Source organism: Typopeltis vanoorti, chromosome 23 (genome assembly GCF_054136105.1).
Source record: "Typopeltis vanoorti isolate ZY-2024b chromosome 23, IOZ_Tvanoo_1.0, whole genome shotgun sequence".
NCBI classification, from domain to species: Eukaryota; Metazoa; Arthropoda; class Arachnida; order Uropygi; family Thelyphonidae; genus Typopeltis; species Typopeltis vanoorti.
The window spans coordinates 5489061-5505650 of record NC_143571.1 but is presented as its reverse complement, the minus strand read 5'-3'; the positions used below and the strand labels follow the sequence as shown (position 1 = coordinate 5505650).

General features: G+C 36.7%; 1 protein-coding gene across 1 annotated transcript in view; it reads right to left on the bottom strand.

Moving 5' to 3' along the window:
• Positions 1 to 15317, bottom strand: part of LOC150093592 (sodium-dependent serotonin transporter-like) — a 105606-nt gene extending 90289 nt beyond the window's left edge. Inside the window, exon 1 of the mRNA XM_090413227.1 lies at positions 15047 to 15317. Coding sequence (XP_090269353.1) covers positions 15047 to 15317 — 271 coding nt within the window. The remainder of the gene's footprint in view (positions 1 to 15046) is intronic.
• Between the last annotated feature and the right edge of the window lie 1273 nt (positions 15318 to 16590).

Below are 16590 nucleotides of genomic sequence, written 5' to 3'. Positions count from 1 at the left end.
CCTTTCTTTTTAAGAAATGAATCTCCTTCGCTAAAATTGAGAATTTTAAGGCTATTAATCCAAGGAATTTCTGTTTATAATCCATACTAAACGGGAATTATGATCTGGATTGAAAACAAAGGTGCACATTCTACTGACTTATAGAAAAAGCTATTTTAATTGTGGAATGAAGGAAGTCATTTAAAAAAAATCTTCTTTAGAATGATCGAAACCGTCTTGCTGACTTGTTTCTTTTAGTTTTACACTTTTCTATGTGATGTGCAACAACGTTTTTCAATTTAGTCCACGTGTCTATTAAATATACTTATATAGAAATCTATTCATGTTTTATCATAACGAATTAGGAATATTGTTATGTTGAAACTGCTTGAAAGAACGTTTCAGTTTAAAGCATAAAATACAAACCGCAAATCCTAAATGATAGTTAGAATGAAACTTGTGATTATTATATTAATCCATCAATTTTTTATCTACAGTTTCACTTACTAGCATTTAAGATTTGTGATTTATATTTAAACCGCTTCATCCGTCATACAATGTCCTGATCGCTAACAACAATAACTGATTTAGCAGATCAGTAGTTCCAAACTTTCTGTAGCTGCACTTCCTACCTTTGAAAGATTTTCATTACTTTCTCCTTTCTTTACAGTAATGCATGCTGATTCAGCCGAGTGGATAGAGTATCTACTCTCCAACCAATAGGCTGCCGATTCAAATTTAGATCAGGGTTTTTCGATTAGCTAATGGTTAGCCTGCCACGGTACAAACGCACTATACAGGTTTATTAGCCATTCATGTACGAGATTAACATTAAAATAAATACATTTACACAAACACACACACAAAGGGGGGGGGGGGTCTGGAAAGTTCCGATAAACAGCTAGAACAAATATTAAAGCAACTGATATAACCACAAGAAAGAACATATTGGTAGCAGAGTTACGAAGGTAACTTATGGTCTTCTTATATCCTCGTATGTTCTTTCTTTGGTTATATCAGTTGCTTTAATATCATTTTTGTTCTAGCTGTTTATCGGAACTTTCCAGCCCCCCCCCGTATATATATATATATATATATATATATATATATATATATAAAAGGGGGGGGGCATTAAATTAAATGACATTCATGAATAAATGTTTGAAACAAACAACATACATGTTATTGCTTTGCAAATTATGTAATTGACATTGTTATTCGCGGAATCCCTCTCCCTTTATCCCTTTACAGACATCCCCCCCCCCCCCAAGAGAACGCGCTCCGTAGTCTGGAAAACACTCCAGTGGATCACTGACCGCTTCTTGCCTTGATGATTTATGTCTATTTCTCCCTCCTTCACTCCTATAAGAAAATCAACGTTCGGGACACTTGCTATTTTTCATCGATCTAGTTGAATATCCATGACCAAACCGTTGCTTAGCTACAGCAAATAATTAACAGAAAAAATGCAGCATTTCAAAGTGAGGTTATGACATGTGAAACTCATTGGTCCCGAATAGAGAACCGTTAGAGAACCGAGATAGCGATGATTCCCAAGCAGTGAACCACAAAGGATTTTGTGCTTCGGGGAACAGCCGAAGAAGAAAAAAAAAAGAAAAGAAAAAAGATTGATGCGAGAGCGCGCTTGACCTGCAGCATCAAATCAGTTTTCGGTTAAGTAGGAAGAATGCACAGGATGTGGTGTAGATCAAGTAAATATAACAGGGATGTGTTCTCAAGAGGAAAAACTAATAAATCTGTTTTCTTTGATTTTAATTCAGTATTGGGGCATAAACTTTATTTATTCTTGTCAATATTTAATAAATATAAGCAAAATGATATTCGGATAATGCAAGAAATAGAAAGTAATATAATACTGTAAGGACAGAGATAAAGATTATTCTCAATCTTAAAATCTTATTACGACTATCTCATCACAAGAGCTGCAGGTTTCAAAATATTCTCTCTCTCCCCTTTCTTCGCTTTATAGGCATGCGGATGCGAGGAAAAACTCGGTAATTCAAAACAATAAAATAAAGGTAGGGGAGAGAAACTGTTCTAGGAAATGAGTAACATAATAAGTATTGAATCATGTTTTAAATTGCTACTTAAAATGAATAAGTTCGAATGTAAGTAATAATATTAAGAATAATATTTTTATTAAAATTACGAGAATAAATTTTTGGGAAGAGGCAGTTCGAAATGCAGAAGCACTATTCTATTGCTTCTCCGCTTCAAGAAATTAGATCTGTTTTACGTGATTAAAAATTTTAAAACTCTTGGAATATTTCATCTGAGTAAAGCACACAAAGAGTACTTGCAAATAAATATAAGTACTAGTTAACGCGACTCTTATTTAGCATGCAGTGGGAGCTCGCTCAACTTCGGCGATAGTGAGGAGTGAATAACCGCAAATTTCCAGTTAGGCCAAAAATAGTTCCGCTCACTGCTTTTGGAGAATGAAAAGGCCTTCGAGGATTTATTTGGATTAATTTTCTTTCTTTCTTCCTTCCTGTTTTACTCTTATGCGTACACCCACACCGTATGATGGGCATACGAAACCAAATTCGACGGAACAGGGTGGTTTTTCTTTATTCACGTAATGTCCTATGTCTGTATACTGCGGGATGAAAAATGTCTACCTCCGTAGAAGACCGACTTACTTGGCATCGGATGAAGAGCCCTGATAAAGGTTTTTTGCATCCTATAGGGGATTCGAACCCAGATCTTTCCAGCCAAAAGGCGTCATCGAAACTGACTGATCTACAGAGGCTCCTCCTTTTAATTTATCAAACAAAAATAGATTACTTTTATTGAATTCAAACAACTCGATCGTATTTGTCGACTCAAACTAAAACTGCATCAAAGGCGAAAAGACAATTGAAAGCCAGACATTTCTTTTATGTCACTCCGCCCTTGAAATATTATAAACCTATAGAACATTAGTATATCGTGGGTGGGCCCACAACAAGAAACTTTTTAAATTTATTTATATTTTGTATTTTTCATTCATTTATTTATTAGTTTTACATAATTCAGACATCCTTGCCCAGAGACCAGATCAGACACGGATCACTTAAGAGTTCCAATAAGAGGAGAAGTGGTCGCGCACCGAGCGATAAAATTCATCTTCATCTAAAGACATTCACAAACATCCATGCCGGCAGCGAGATTCGAAACCGTTATCCACTCAGCAAGTCAAGCCGATAACTACGCTAATTAGCAGTTTTCAGATATCGCCAATGCTTAAGATATAAAAATTAAAGAACCTACATTTCAGTTATTGATAAGTAGGACATGAATACTCAATTTTAATTTGAAACCGCACTTGAATTAAAATGCACCAGGGGGGGGGGGGGGGCTCACTCTTGTTTTTTTTTTAAACGCGTAAGGACTTGAAATTTGGAACGATACGTCTCCTCTACCATATATATATATATATATATATATATATATATATATATATATATATATATATATATATATATATATATATATATATATATATATATATATATATATATATGTATGTCATATGTATGTATGTCTGAAAATTTCTCGGCGCAACAATGAAAAACGAATTTTTAATTTCAAAATTATTTTTATTTCTCAACATAATCTGCCTTAAGGCTAATGCATTTTATTCCAGCGATGCCCCAGCGCCATTATCCCATCCCTGTAGTGGTTCTCAGTAAGATATGCAAAATATCCCTCTATTGTAATCACCTCTTGATTTGAAGAAAAAACGCTGACCAGTGAGGAAGAGTTTTAGTTTTGGGAAGAAAAAGAAGTCAGAGGAAGCCAAATCTAGGGTGGATGTTCCAACAATTCATAGTGCAGATCCCTTAATTTTCCCATTGCAAAAACACCTTTGTGTTCATTGTCCTGATGAAAGATGATTTTTTTCTTCTTCTGCAAACCAGGCAGAAGAAAAAATTCTCACGAATTTTTTCTTCTAGTCTGGTTAAAAGATCGGAATAATATTACCAGTTATTGTTTTACCCTTTTCAAGATAATTAATAAACAAAATGCCTTTAGCATCCCAAAACACCAAAGCTGTAACCTTTCCTGCTGATGAAACCGACTTTCTCTTCTTTGGTGCTGAACAACCGACTTCTGTCCACTGTTTTGACTGCTGTTTGAATTCCAGTGTGTGATGGTGAATCCAAGTCCCATCCATAGTAATAAATCGACGCACGAAATCAGTTTTATTCTTGTTAAAACGCTCCAAGCACTGTTCTGAGATTTTCATGCGAGTGCGTCTTGCGCAATGCTTTTTCATTTGCAATTCATCATGCAAAATATATCCTACACGTTCTTTTGAAATGCCTATAGTCTCAGTAATTTCACGCACTTTGACTCGCTGGACATCCAATACCACATCGTGCACTTGATCAATGATTTCTGGTGTTGTTACACTTTTTGGACGTCCTTCACGTGGATCACCTTCAAGGCTGGTATGGCCACGTTTAAACTCGGCAGGCCATTTCTTAATTGTCGAAAACGAAAGAGAAGAGTGCCCATAAACTTTTATGAACTTCGAATGAATTTCTTTTGGCATTAAACCTTCTTTTACAAAACATTTTATAACCGCACGATACTCAATTTCACCCATTTCAAGGGAATTCCGATCAACTGTAACAAAACAGACAACAGTTTTGCTACAGACAGCCGTATGAAACAAACTACTACTTGATAGAATGACTTGCAATTTCACATTAATGCTTATGACAGCTGTACCAACTTTATATATATATATATATATCATCCAGAGATTATTCAAAATAAAAACACCTTTTATCAACTTGCGTAGGTAAAGTTGATAAGGCTCTGTATTACTAAAACCTTGGTATATATATTTAGGGTCTAGCTACTCACTGAGGAGACCTCAAAAAAGGTTGAAACCGGTCTGGGTAGTGATCCCACCCATAATGCATTGCAGTATACATCTTCTAGTGAGATGTGCTTTACATTATGGAAAATACTAAGAATAGTGATCAGAGCTTTACCACCTTTACAACGAGTTGCCCTGGTGTTGCACCACCTTTAGACTTGAACTACGTTCAGGCACAAACTTAACTGTTTGCTTACTTGGGATTAGGAGTAAAATAACTAAGTTTATAAAATTACTTGGTAACCCTAATATATATATATATATATATATATATATATATATATATATATATATATATATATATATATATATATATATATATATATATATATATATATATATAAACCTGTTGGTAACCAGAATCTTTTCCTGTTGTTTTAGTTTAAAACGTTTTACTTCTATGGAGAAGCTCATGATAATTTTTAATTAATCATAATCAACAAATAGAAAAAAAAGAGACTATAAAAAACGATACTGTGAAAATTTAAACATCATACAAAAACGTGCTTTTGAAGATTTTTTATTTTTTATTTTGAAAAGTATTTAAGGGTAGCCAACATTGTTTGTATTTATTGACAGTTCAAGTAACGCATATTTTACTTGTGCGAGATTTTTTTTCATTCTTTATTTCAAAAGCGACAAATAGAGATTTGTATCGATAAACGAGACATCATAGCACTCTCTCTCTCTCTCTCTCTCTCTCTCTCTCTCTCTCTCTCTCTCTCTCATATTCGTCCCAGTTTTGCATTCGCTAGATTATTTCAAGGTCAGTAAAAGCAAAGTTCATTTATAATCCATTTTCACGTTCAAAATCTGTTGTGATTTAATAATTTTCAAGGTGTCAAGAAAATACACCGTTAACAATATTTCTTTATAAAACCTATTCGTCGCAGTTACTGACGGTAGTTTTTTTTTATTATTTTTATTTATTTATTTTAGATTATCAAAACTCATTAACATGAATATGCAGTTTTGGGACAACTGAATCTCACCTCTTTCTCTAAAACTGTTTCACAAATAGAAAAGATAAAGATTTATAAATTCCAGCATGCAACTTGTCATTTGTTGATGGTTAATGTAAACAAGGAAATTCCTCCTTTGATAATGGAAGCGGAATAGGTTAGCCAGTGTTAACGGAATTCCAAATAAACGCACCTTTAAATCTAATCATAATAAACCACTGAAGAACAGATGGAATGCACTTCCTAACCGTTGTCAGTTACCTTTTCTTGAGTAGTTCGTTTTCACCAAAGGAGCGTTAGCGAAATCAGAGTGTATGTCATCTAGAGACGGATGCTTTCAAAGTTCACGTTTTCCTGGAGAAATGTTAACTATACCTATTAGGTAGTACACCTTAACTGCCCAATGAAATACCATCTTCTTGCTTACTGGAGACATGAAGTTACTGACGCCATGTCTCTCCAGAGTAGGGTTCCGGCTTCTCTCAGCACACTCTTGTGCATGCGATGTGAGCGATGCTTTTCAAGAGCATGGCAAACATACTGTGGAATTATGAATCTTGAAAGGATTCATAATTCCACATCGAAAATGCTGTTCAGATCTCCTCCATTCAACGATGCAATAGTAAAGCGGTTCCCCAAGTCAACAGTTAGAGTGTATACGGGACCGAAGCTAATATTGATATCAGGAAGATTCCCGATCAACTGGCTCATTATTCTACTGACATCTACTGTGCCTGGAGGGAGACTGGATGGTGTGGTTAGGCAACTAGTTTTCTCTCTGGTTGTTCACCGAATATCATTAATATCCTGGTGGATCTTTCTCTCTCTCTCTCTCTCTCTTCCGATTTCTCTCCTAATGCATGCGTGCTTCAGACTTTCTTGTATCGCCTACCTTCTTTCTACTGCATATAAATAACCTTCTTTCACTGACCTTAAACTCGATCTATAGTTTTGTGATTGTAAATTGCTCAATTAATTCTCCTCCTCCTCCTTAAACACTAGTCTTCATGACATTTCTCAGTGCGATAAATTAATCACCTTCACTGCTGCTAAAATATAACCCAGTTTTCTTTATAGCAAAGGGAAAAACCTCAATTCATTTTCCATTACATTTCATAATTACCCAAATTTTTCAGACGAGAAGTGATTTCTTTTATTGGATACACATTTTTTCTGTTGCGTTTTTCCAGAATTTTTTATGTTTCTCAGCTACCAAAAATGTCCTTTTCCACACAAAGAAGGTTTACTTTTACCTTTCTGTTATCTCGCTGTTAAGGGTATAAATTCCAAATCTGCCCATTCAAAAATAATACTGTTTTAGCGTTTGGAATAGTGCATAAAAAAAAATTGAAATTCATAATGCGGTCCAAAAAAGGGGAAGTTCCGCTAAGCGATTATCTCTTCTTCTAACTCCAGCTGTCTCTCAGGTGGTCAGTTTCTGCTTTGTCTCTTCTGCAGCTGTTTCCACAGATCTCTCGGTCATATGAGTAGCAGTTGCCCATCATCCATTTACATTTCAACTATCTTTTCTATCTGATGCCAATCATTAGACAGTCATGCTTAGCTTGCCAGTATCAGCAAAATTCAAGTTGAACCGCAGCAGAGCAATGGCGTCAACTTTTAGGCTACTTTTGATGAGTCAATTTACTTAAATTTAAACAGTCTAAAAATTCTGTGTATTCCCAGAACCATCTGAAAGCCACTTTTCGTACTTAGATATGCGTGACTACTTGACAAAATATCGATACTCTTATTAATGCGGTATTCATGTTTTATTGGAAGGGGGGAATTTTAAATATCGTAGTTTGAGGCGTTTGGTGATATAATTTTAATAGTTTACTCTTATATGTTATATAGAAAAATTGAACCCCATCAAAAACATCTTCAGCTGTTGAATAATGCTAAAAGAAAAATGAAGTAGAACACTGCATTTGTATGTGAGCGCATGCTTCTTGTTAGTTTTCCAACTATCAACTACATTAAAAAAAGAAGAAGAATGTTTTATGTTATTTCTGAAGATCATCGGACACGAAGCACTATAAACATTCGTTTTCTGAAATTTCAGCCACTTTCAACCCCAACAAACCTGTTTGAAAGTCGTTTTGTTTGTGATATCTTGCTGGAAACCATGGGGGCCTCATTGCGAATGATTAATTTGGCATATCCGATTTAGCCAATTAATAATTTGTCGAACACCACAGTTGGCATCAGCTTGCTGTAAGTTCTGCAAACCCTCGTTTGCAGAACTTACAGCAAGTTCAAGATTATATATATATATATATATATTATATAAATATATATACAGGGTGTTCGGGATAAATTTGACATATTTATAATTAATTATATTTTTCCGTAAGTTACATGTATTAACACACACTTCTCTTCATTTAAAAGTTTGGACCCTTCTTCATTCATATACAAGATGTCAGAAAGGATGGATAGCTGGAACTCACCTGAATCATGGAAGAGAATAACTTGTATCATGATGATTCGTGCCCGCCATCAAAATAAGGATATTACGACTGCTGCTCAATGCTCCCTGAATACAGTAAAAACAATCAGGCATGAACTAGAGACTTGCAATGGTGACTACGAGGATGTAGCAAGAAGAAAGATCCCTAGCAGACGATCTGATTGCGTTCGTACAGCAGAATTCCTCGCAAATCTGCAGGAACAGGTGTTGAAGAACCCTGGCATTGGAATTCGGGCTTTGTTCGTGGAGTTGCTAACTGTAGTCAAGCCCTGGATAACAAGGGTAGCCAATGGTAGGCCGTATGTATGGCAGCAGGATTCGGCCCCTTGCCACACCTCTGGGAAAAGTCAAAAATGGTTGTCTGAAAATTTCTACGACTTCACCAGTCCAAATGTTTGGCCTCCAAATCCCCCAGACCTTAACCCCATGGATTATTTTGTATGGGGCGCAGTTGAAAAAGACACCAATCGCACTTCCAGTAATACAAAAGCCCAGTTAATGGATAAAATTAAAACAGTTTTTGCGGCCCTTCCCAGGGAGATTGTAGCATCAGCTTGTTCGAGGTTCCGAAGCAGAATTGAAGCTGTGATCGATGCTAATGGTGGTTATTTTGAGTAAATCTTGTTGATAGTATTGTAATTAACTCTGCCTGTAATGTTTTTTTGTAAATTCATTAAATTTAATAGATACAAAGAAGATTTTCTTTTTCCTTACGAAACTGTCAAATTTATCCCGAACACCCTGTATATATATATATATATATATATATATTTTTTTTTTTTTAATTAATGATATACTGACTAAGAACACAGAGAAAGGTAAGAAAAACTTTAATATAACACCACTAGCTTCGTCGGAACGCCGACATCTTCAGGTGTGTAAATAATAACAAAAAACTGGAAAAATAATAAGGTAAAAAACATGGACTTCTCAAATTAACATAATAGGAATAGCAACAGTCATATTTGAACTGGTGTCCGCGTGGCAGGACTAGCGTGAGTTGTAAGTGAGTGGCAACTGATTCGAGAGCGCCAGAACTCAATCACTGCGCTGTGGGCGTCAGGCAAACTGTAGCGTAAATTGTTATTTTTGTGTGATGGGTCCAGAACTATTTCTTTTGATTCTACGATGCGTCTCTCAAGTTCTCTTCTAATCTAGAAGAGCTTCAACACCAGATAGACTGGAATCTTAAGACCAATATTAGAGTTAGCGGAGAAAAGAACATGACTGGAGAGTGCGCTTGCACGGGTTCTTCTGTAAGAGATGTCACGCTGGTGTTCCTCAAGACGTAGTGAAATAGACTTATCAGTCTGTCCATAATAAGTTTTACCGCAGTTGCAGACCACTTTATACACTCCTGGAAACTGAAACTGGTTGTGTTTTGGTTTGGGCGACTCAGAAAAGAACGAAGCTTTGGTAGGGTGGTGAAGTAGGTTTTAATGTTGAATTTCTTCATTATTTGTGCCAGTTTTGGAGATAGAGAGCTTATGAACGGCAATTGGATGCGAGTAATAGGATTGGAGTTATCTTCTTGTCGAGGTTGGGTACGTGGGTGTAGATGTTTAGTGATGCTTCGAGAAGAATAGCCGTTGTTTAAGAATGTGCTTTTCAGATGATTGAGTTCTGTTTGATGGGCTTCTTCTTCTGAAATAAAAGATCTTGCTCGATGGGCTAGAGTGGAAATAATACCAAGTTTCTGCGGAGGGAAGTGATGAGAAGAGGCATGCAAGTATCTATCTGTGTGAGTAGTTTTTCGAAAAATCGAAAATTTAAGACAAGCAGGCATTCTGGTGATCTTTAAGTCCAAAAAAGGGAGGACGCCGTTCATCTCTAGTTCTGACGTGAATTTGATGTTCTGGTGTTGATTATTTAAATGATCTAGGAAGATTTGTAGCTCCTCTAGTCCATATTTCCAAATAAGGCAGATGTCGTCCATGTATCGCAGCCACAGTTTAGGTTTTAATGTTGCGTTCGAAATAGCTCTCTCTTCAAAATCTTCTAGAAAAATATTGGCTAAGACCGGAGGTAATGGGTTGCCCATAGCTAAGCCACTGGTTTGTATATATATATATATATATAAGAACCAAACAGTCATGGCACCTACTATAATAAGATGTAGGATCTCCTTTTCAGCGATGACTGTAGCAATCCTACGGGGGCATACTTTCCACAAGCGTACGATAGCGATCGATGGAAATTTTGGACCACTCTTCCTGTAAGCAATGAGGTCCTGAACTGTTGTGGGACGGACGTCCCTTGACCTCAAGCAAAGCCCCAGTTCGTCCCATAGATGTTCAATAGGTTGGAGATCAGGGCCCTGTGGAGACCAAACAATCGTTCATGGCCACAAACCAAGCAGTTACAGCAGCAGCCATACGACAAGGGGCATTATCTTTCTGAAAGAGACAATGGCACATTTCCGTAGAAATGCCACAAAGTATTGCATCGTTCAGAATGTTCAGATACCTCTCGGAGTTCAATATTCTTGGCGCCCCAGAAGTCCGAGGACAAACCAGGAAAATAAGACCAAACCATCACTCTGCCACTCCCGAATTTCATAGTCGGAGTTACGTTCTCTGGTAAGAGATGTTCGCTGGGTATCTGCAACATCCACAACAATTTATCTGCCCGGTAGAGGGTATAGCGTGATTCGTCACTCCATAACAAACTTTTCCGAGCTTTCGCGTCCCATCGTATACTATCTTTGCACCACTGAAGACGACGCTGCACGTTGGTTTAGGTAATGTGGTGCTTGCATATTGCGATCCTACAATGGAATCCCGTGTTGTGAGCCTCGGTGTATGCAGATTCGTGTTCCAGTTAATGCACGGAACTTCGCAATCAACGTATCGGCCGACGAATGACGGTTTTTACATATTATCCTTCTTAGTACCCTACGGTCACGTTCGGTGAGCCGTTTGCTGCGAGCAGCACTTGCAGTTGACTCCCTTCGCTTCCATCTCAGTGTGGTTTCACTGACTGTTGACCTGGGATGACCCAATTTGTCAACAATTTGCCGAACTGACAGGCCTGCAATATATCATCCTATCACAACGCATCTTTCAAACTCCGTCAGTTGCCTTCTCGCAGTCATTTCACTCGGTTTATACCGGCTATAAACACGTGACTCATTATATGGCACGATGCGCCTTGCCCATGGGGATGTCCGTTGAATTCTTTCCGAGCAGTGTATATATAGGGTAACCCATAATTTACGAAAGAGTTAAAATATTTAGTAACTTTTTTTATTTATTGATTATTTTTATTCTTTTTTTGTTATAATGAAATACAGAACCTGGAGAGTTTTGTATTAGTTATGAAAAACCACTTATTTTAAACCCCTTCGTGATTTATGGGCCACACTGTACATATCACGTAGCTTTTATCCATATTTAGCCTTCATCCCGCTATCCAAGTCTCCACACACACACACACACACACACACACACACACACACACACACACACACACACACACACACACACACACACACACACACACACACACACACACACACACACACACACACACACACACACACACACACACACACAATGAATGAAACATTACACTAATGTGTGATCGGATTTTCTTACATATGCAATTTATATTATTAAGTCTTTATGGCACGCGGGCCATCATTGCTTTCGTATAATGCTACTTCCAATGAAATCAGTTCATCATCTTCAGAAAATGGTCTAGAAAGATCCCTGTCTTCATATTAAAGCATAGACGATTAAATATTCTTAATCATTTATATATGAATATGGTGATTAAAGTAAGTGTAAAATAATATTTATATTATTAATATTATCTTAAATGAGCCTTTGTAGTTCAATCGGTTTTGGCTAGGCTGTTTGGAAGGAAAGAACAATCCTATGACGTGAAGAATCGTCATACAAGCTTTTGAAGGTGAGTCAGCTTCTCAAATAGAGGTGGCATGATTTTTCCCTCGATTTTTTTCATTCCGCAAACCGGCTAGGAGAACATACGCAATTTACACAGAAGAACACATATATTTTAGGCATAAGGATAACCACCTTGTTTTAAATTATGGTGACGAAAGCCACAATTTTAACCGCAACCGTAATTTTAAGATAATGTGGTTTAAGTAAAGGGGATAAAAATCCCCTTGTTGTTTTTTAGCCAGTATGTGAAACTAAGATCGAAAACTACGATCTAAACGTTTCATGCCGACGAACTGTCGGCGGATCCAAGCGTAAGTGACCACTTGGTAGTGCCACACCACGGCAACTCGTTGCAAAGGTGAAGTAAGATCCCCCACTATCCTTGATATTTTCTCATAATGTAAAAACACACAGCTCCTAGGAGTTGTAGAACTGCTTTACATTATGAGGAGAGGTCACTACCCAGACCGGTTTCAACCTTTTTTGAGGTCTCATCAGTGAGCAGCTAGACCTAGTTAATATCAAAGTTTAAGTAAAAACTTACATACCTTCGCTATACGAATGCCAGAAAGGCATTATCAACCTCGCCAGAAAAAATAGCCGTTTGGATTTTCATCATAATATGGTTTAGTCTTTGGGAAAGTCGTGGGCCTTAAGTGCATTTCTTTACAGCCCTTCTTTAATTTAAATTGTTTTCATGATCCCTGAGAAAAAATCTTAAACTTCAATTTATTCAATCCTTTAAACCTCAATCAGGTCTAAATTTTAAGGTTAGTTCCTATTGACATATAAAGAACTTCACCTGGGATTTCTCGGGAGAACTAGTTTGCCCTCTTTGATCAAAGAAACATGTCTTCCTGAGAACACAGGGTGGTGTATATTCAAGTGTGACACTGTGATCCTATGATCTCAGTTGTCACTCGGATAATTTAATTAAGGGCAACTACAATTTCCCTCATTCCCACAGAGCATCTAAGCACAAATACAGACAAAGGGCGTCCGATTTTGCAATAAACTTTCCGGAGTGAGGTTTTCTCCATTCTCTCAAAGAAACTGTTCTACGAGAACAAGGTTGAGAGCTTTAGCAATACAATTACGTGAAAGCGTTCACCATTCTTCTCAGTAGAATGCAAATAAATGAAAATTATTTTTCTTTTTCTTTCCTTTTTCTTTTGAAAATCTTAAAGCTTTCGAAATAAGTACTCTGCAATCTGCTACTATGCGCTGAAAATAAGTTTAAGAAATATATCTGATTATCTTATTCAACTGCTTTTCGTGGATTTCTATATCATAAGTCAATACTGTTTCCTTAGCTAAATTTATTATAAAACTTTTTAAAAAATACAAATAATAAACACTTTCAAATGTCATAAAAAAGTAAAAAAAAAAAAAAAATGAAATACTTCAGTCCCTTAGAATTTGCGCAATGCATCGTGAATCCTCTTGTCCCTATATTTATTTTGGTGAAGGATGGATTGTCTGAGAGAATGTATGTGTGTGTATGTTTTGGATTTACGACAAAAACAACTAAGGGGCTATAAAATCAGTGAATTTTGCATTTGCTCCTTTGGGTTTTCCTGTTTTGTGGGATTAAAACTCTCCATCCCTGTATGAAACCGGCAAATTCGCTTTCAGTTGAAAAGGAGAATGAAGACAGACAGACATACAGGCAAATAGAGACTAGTGACCTCAGAAGTGTCTTGCTTACGGAAAAGAGGATAAAGATATAAAACGGATGTGTTATCATTGCTCTAATAAAGGTATTGTCCACGTTAATACTAATCAAATGAGCCGCAACTTCCTTGATATACTTTTAAGAAATCACTTTCTGAAATTCAACGTATTTAACTATTTACGTATTTCTTTTCATTTCGAAGAATGTTTGAGAAAACGCTTAACTAAATTAAGCCTAAAATACTTATTTAATTTTTTCTTTCTGACTGAGTTCTTTGTCGCAGAATTAATAACTGGAGACAGAAAAATAATTTATTAGTATTATTTTGTCTTTTATTATTTGCTTTCTTAAACAGTTCGAGTTATTTCTCGTCCAGTTCATTCGAAATATTACTTTATTACTTTTTTTAAAAAAAGTCTGAAAACGATGCATCATTTTCTAGCAACGCTTTTTCCAAGCAGTCACTGCATCAGAAATAACTTCCAAACTCCTTCCATTCGCCCCCGATTCGAAACATTTATTTGATCGTTTCAGTTACTCAAATCGGTCGGATGTTTTCATCTAGGTGAAAATCATCTAGCAGATTTTCGTAATCTTTTCATCAAAACCGATGACTTCAGCGACTTTACTTGGCAATTAAGTCCGTATTTTAAGCATTGAATCTGTGCTTTGAATGATGAACTAAGCACAATTTTAAAAGACCTGTTAGAAGAGTTTTATTAAAATCTGGCGGATATGACGTAATCCAGGTTTTACACAGCGTATTATATTTATAATCCGAAGGAATTACGAAATATGACAGCTCAAGCACATCGGGCAGAGAAAGGACTTATGAATCTAGACGTCGCATAAAATAAAACTTTTATGTAGTAAATACCGATAATCATAAGAATTACGTCAGTCGTCTGCCGATATTTACGGCTTCTTTATGCAGAAGTCAGGCTATTCCCCTGATTTATATAATTAAAAATTATATTTCAGTATCTACTTTTTTTTAGTAATAATTGCATAAATTTAGTTATAACCGTCCTAATGTCCGTTTTTATTCCTGATAAACTAAAAAACTGGATAATTATACATTTCAAAAACAGGGTGGAAGCAAAAATCCCACGATAAAAACAAGCCAAATATTCCACATTGTAAGTGACCACCCACCTCCACCATTCCGGTAGCAGATGAAAGGGAACCTCCAGACGTTTCCAAGGTCCACAGCAAACCCAATTACTGCTAACAGGAACTCGATTTTCTTGTCCCATGTCTCCCTTCCGTCGCTAGTTAGGATCGTCAGTGTCGTCGCCTTGGGTGATCCCGCAATGATGGTGTTCGAAACCGAGCTCCCTGATAAAGTGTTCCGAACTTTATCCTCGTGCAGTTCAGCCGTGAGGGAGCACTTGTCCGGGAGAGAATTGGAGGACGGCAGAGACATCGTTTCTCAGATTGAGTTACTCTGCTATCACGTGCGTATGTAGCGCGTTACAGTTCGTATCTCAGGACAACTTTGGCGGTAGCTTCAGTAACTTCGCGCATGGAGCGCGTGTAGAATGCAAGGAATGAATGCGTGCGGTAGATGTCCGGCAACCTCACATAGTGTCATCCAACTGTTGCAGCCTAGGGGGCAGCACTGGAATAGCGGAGAGAGCAAAAAGGCAACTGTGGAAGAACTGTCAGGGTGTGTGTATGTCTGTCTGCTTACATGAGTGAGCGAGTGGGAGAGATAACGTGTTTGATAAATGTTGGTTGACGGAGGATATCAGAAATTCTATGAAAACGTGGAAAACTGTCGAAGATATTAAACAAATGAGGCTTGAAGGTAGGAAAGAAAAAAAGCCAAAAAACGATGAAAAAAATGACAGATATTATTCACTGCAGGACATTTTTGCTATGGCAATCTCACACATCTCTTCTTTTCTCTTTCCTTTTTATGTACTTTCGTGCAGCTGGTTCTTAGAAATGCAAAAATAAATGGAATTACATACAGGAATGATAATAACAGAAAATGGCAATTCGACACAACTTAAAAAGAAAAAAAACGTCCTTGAAGGCTCAAGTAAAGATGCGTTGCAGTCAAATTGTAATTCATCTTAAATTCGGTACATCATAAATTCCATTAAGACATTTTCGGCAAGTAATTTTCTGTAAAAATATTATTCGATCTTCAAAATTCCGAGTTCAAAAACTTCAAGGAATGCAAATATTTATGATTATTTAATATTTCCAGATGGAGCATTATATTTGAATTTATACGAATGACGAACAAGCAAGTACAATTCTTTGCGGTTTCTTTGGTGAAACCGCAAAGAATCTAGAATGGTGAAACAAACCGCGACCAAAAAGATTCTCCAAAATAAACTAATTGTAAGTTGAATCCTTCGTAAAAAATCAGATCGAATACTTTTAGGGCGCCATTTTTAGGATGATTTCAGTTTAGGAGCTGAAGGTGAAGAATTGCTTAATTTTTCATGCTTATAAACATAATATTTTGAAATGCAAAAAAAAAAAAATCAATTTACTATTATGATTATTACTGTCGCCTTTATAACAGAATACGTCTCGGAGTGGGACGCGGTATGAAATCATGGCCAACTTGGACTATGCAGTCAGTGTATTCTGTTAAGTTTTTCTAAATCTCTCTCTCTCTCTCTCTCTCTCACACACACACACACACACACACACACACACACACACACACACACACACAC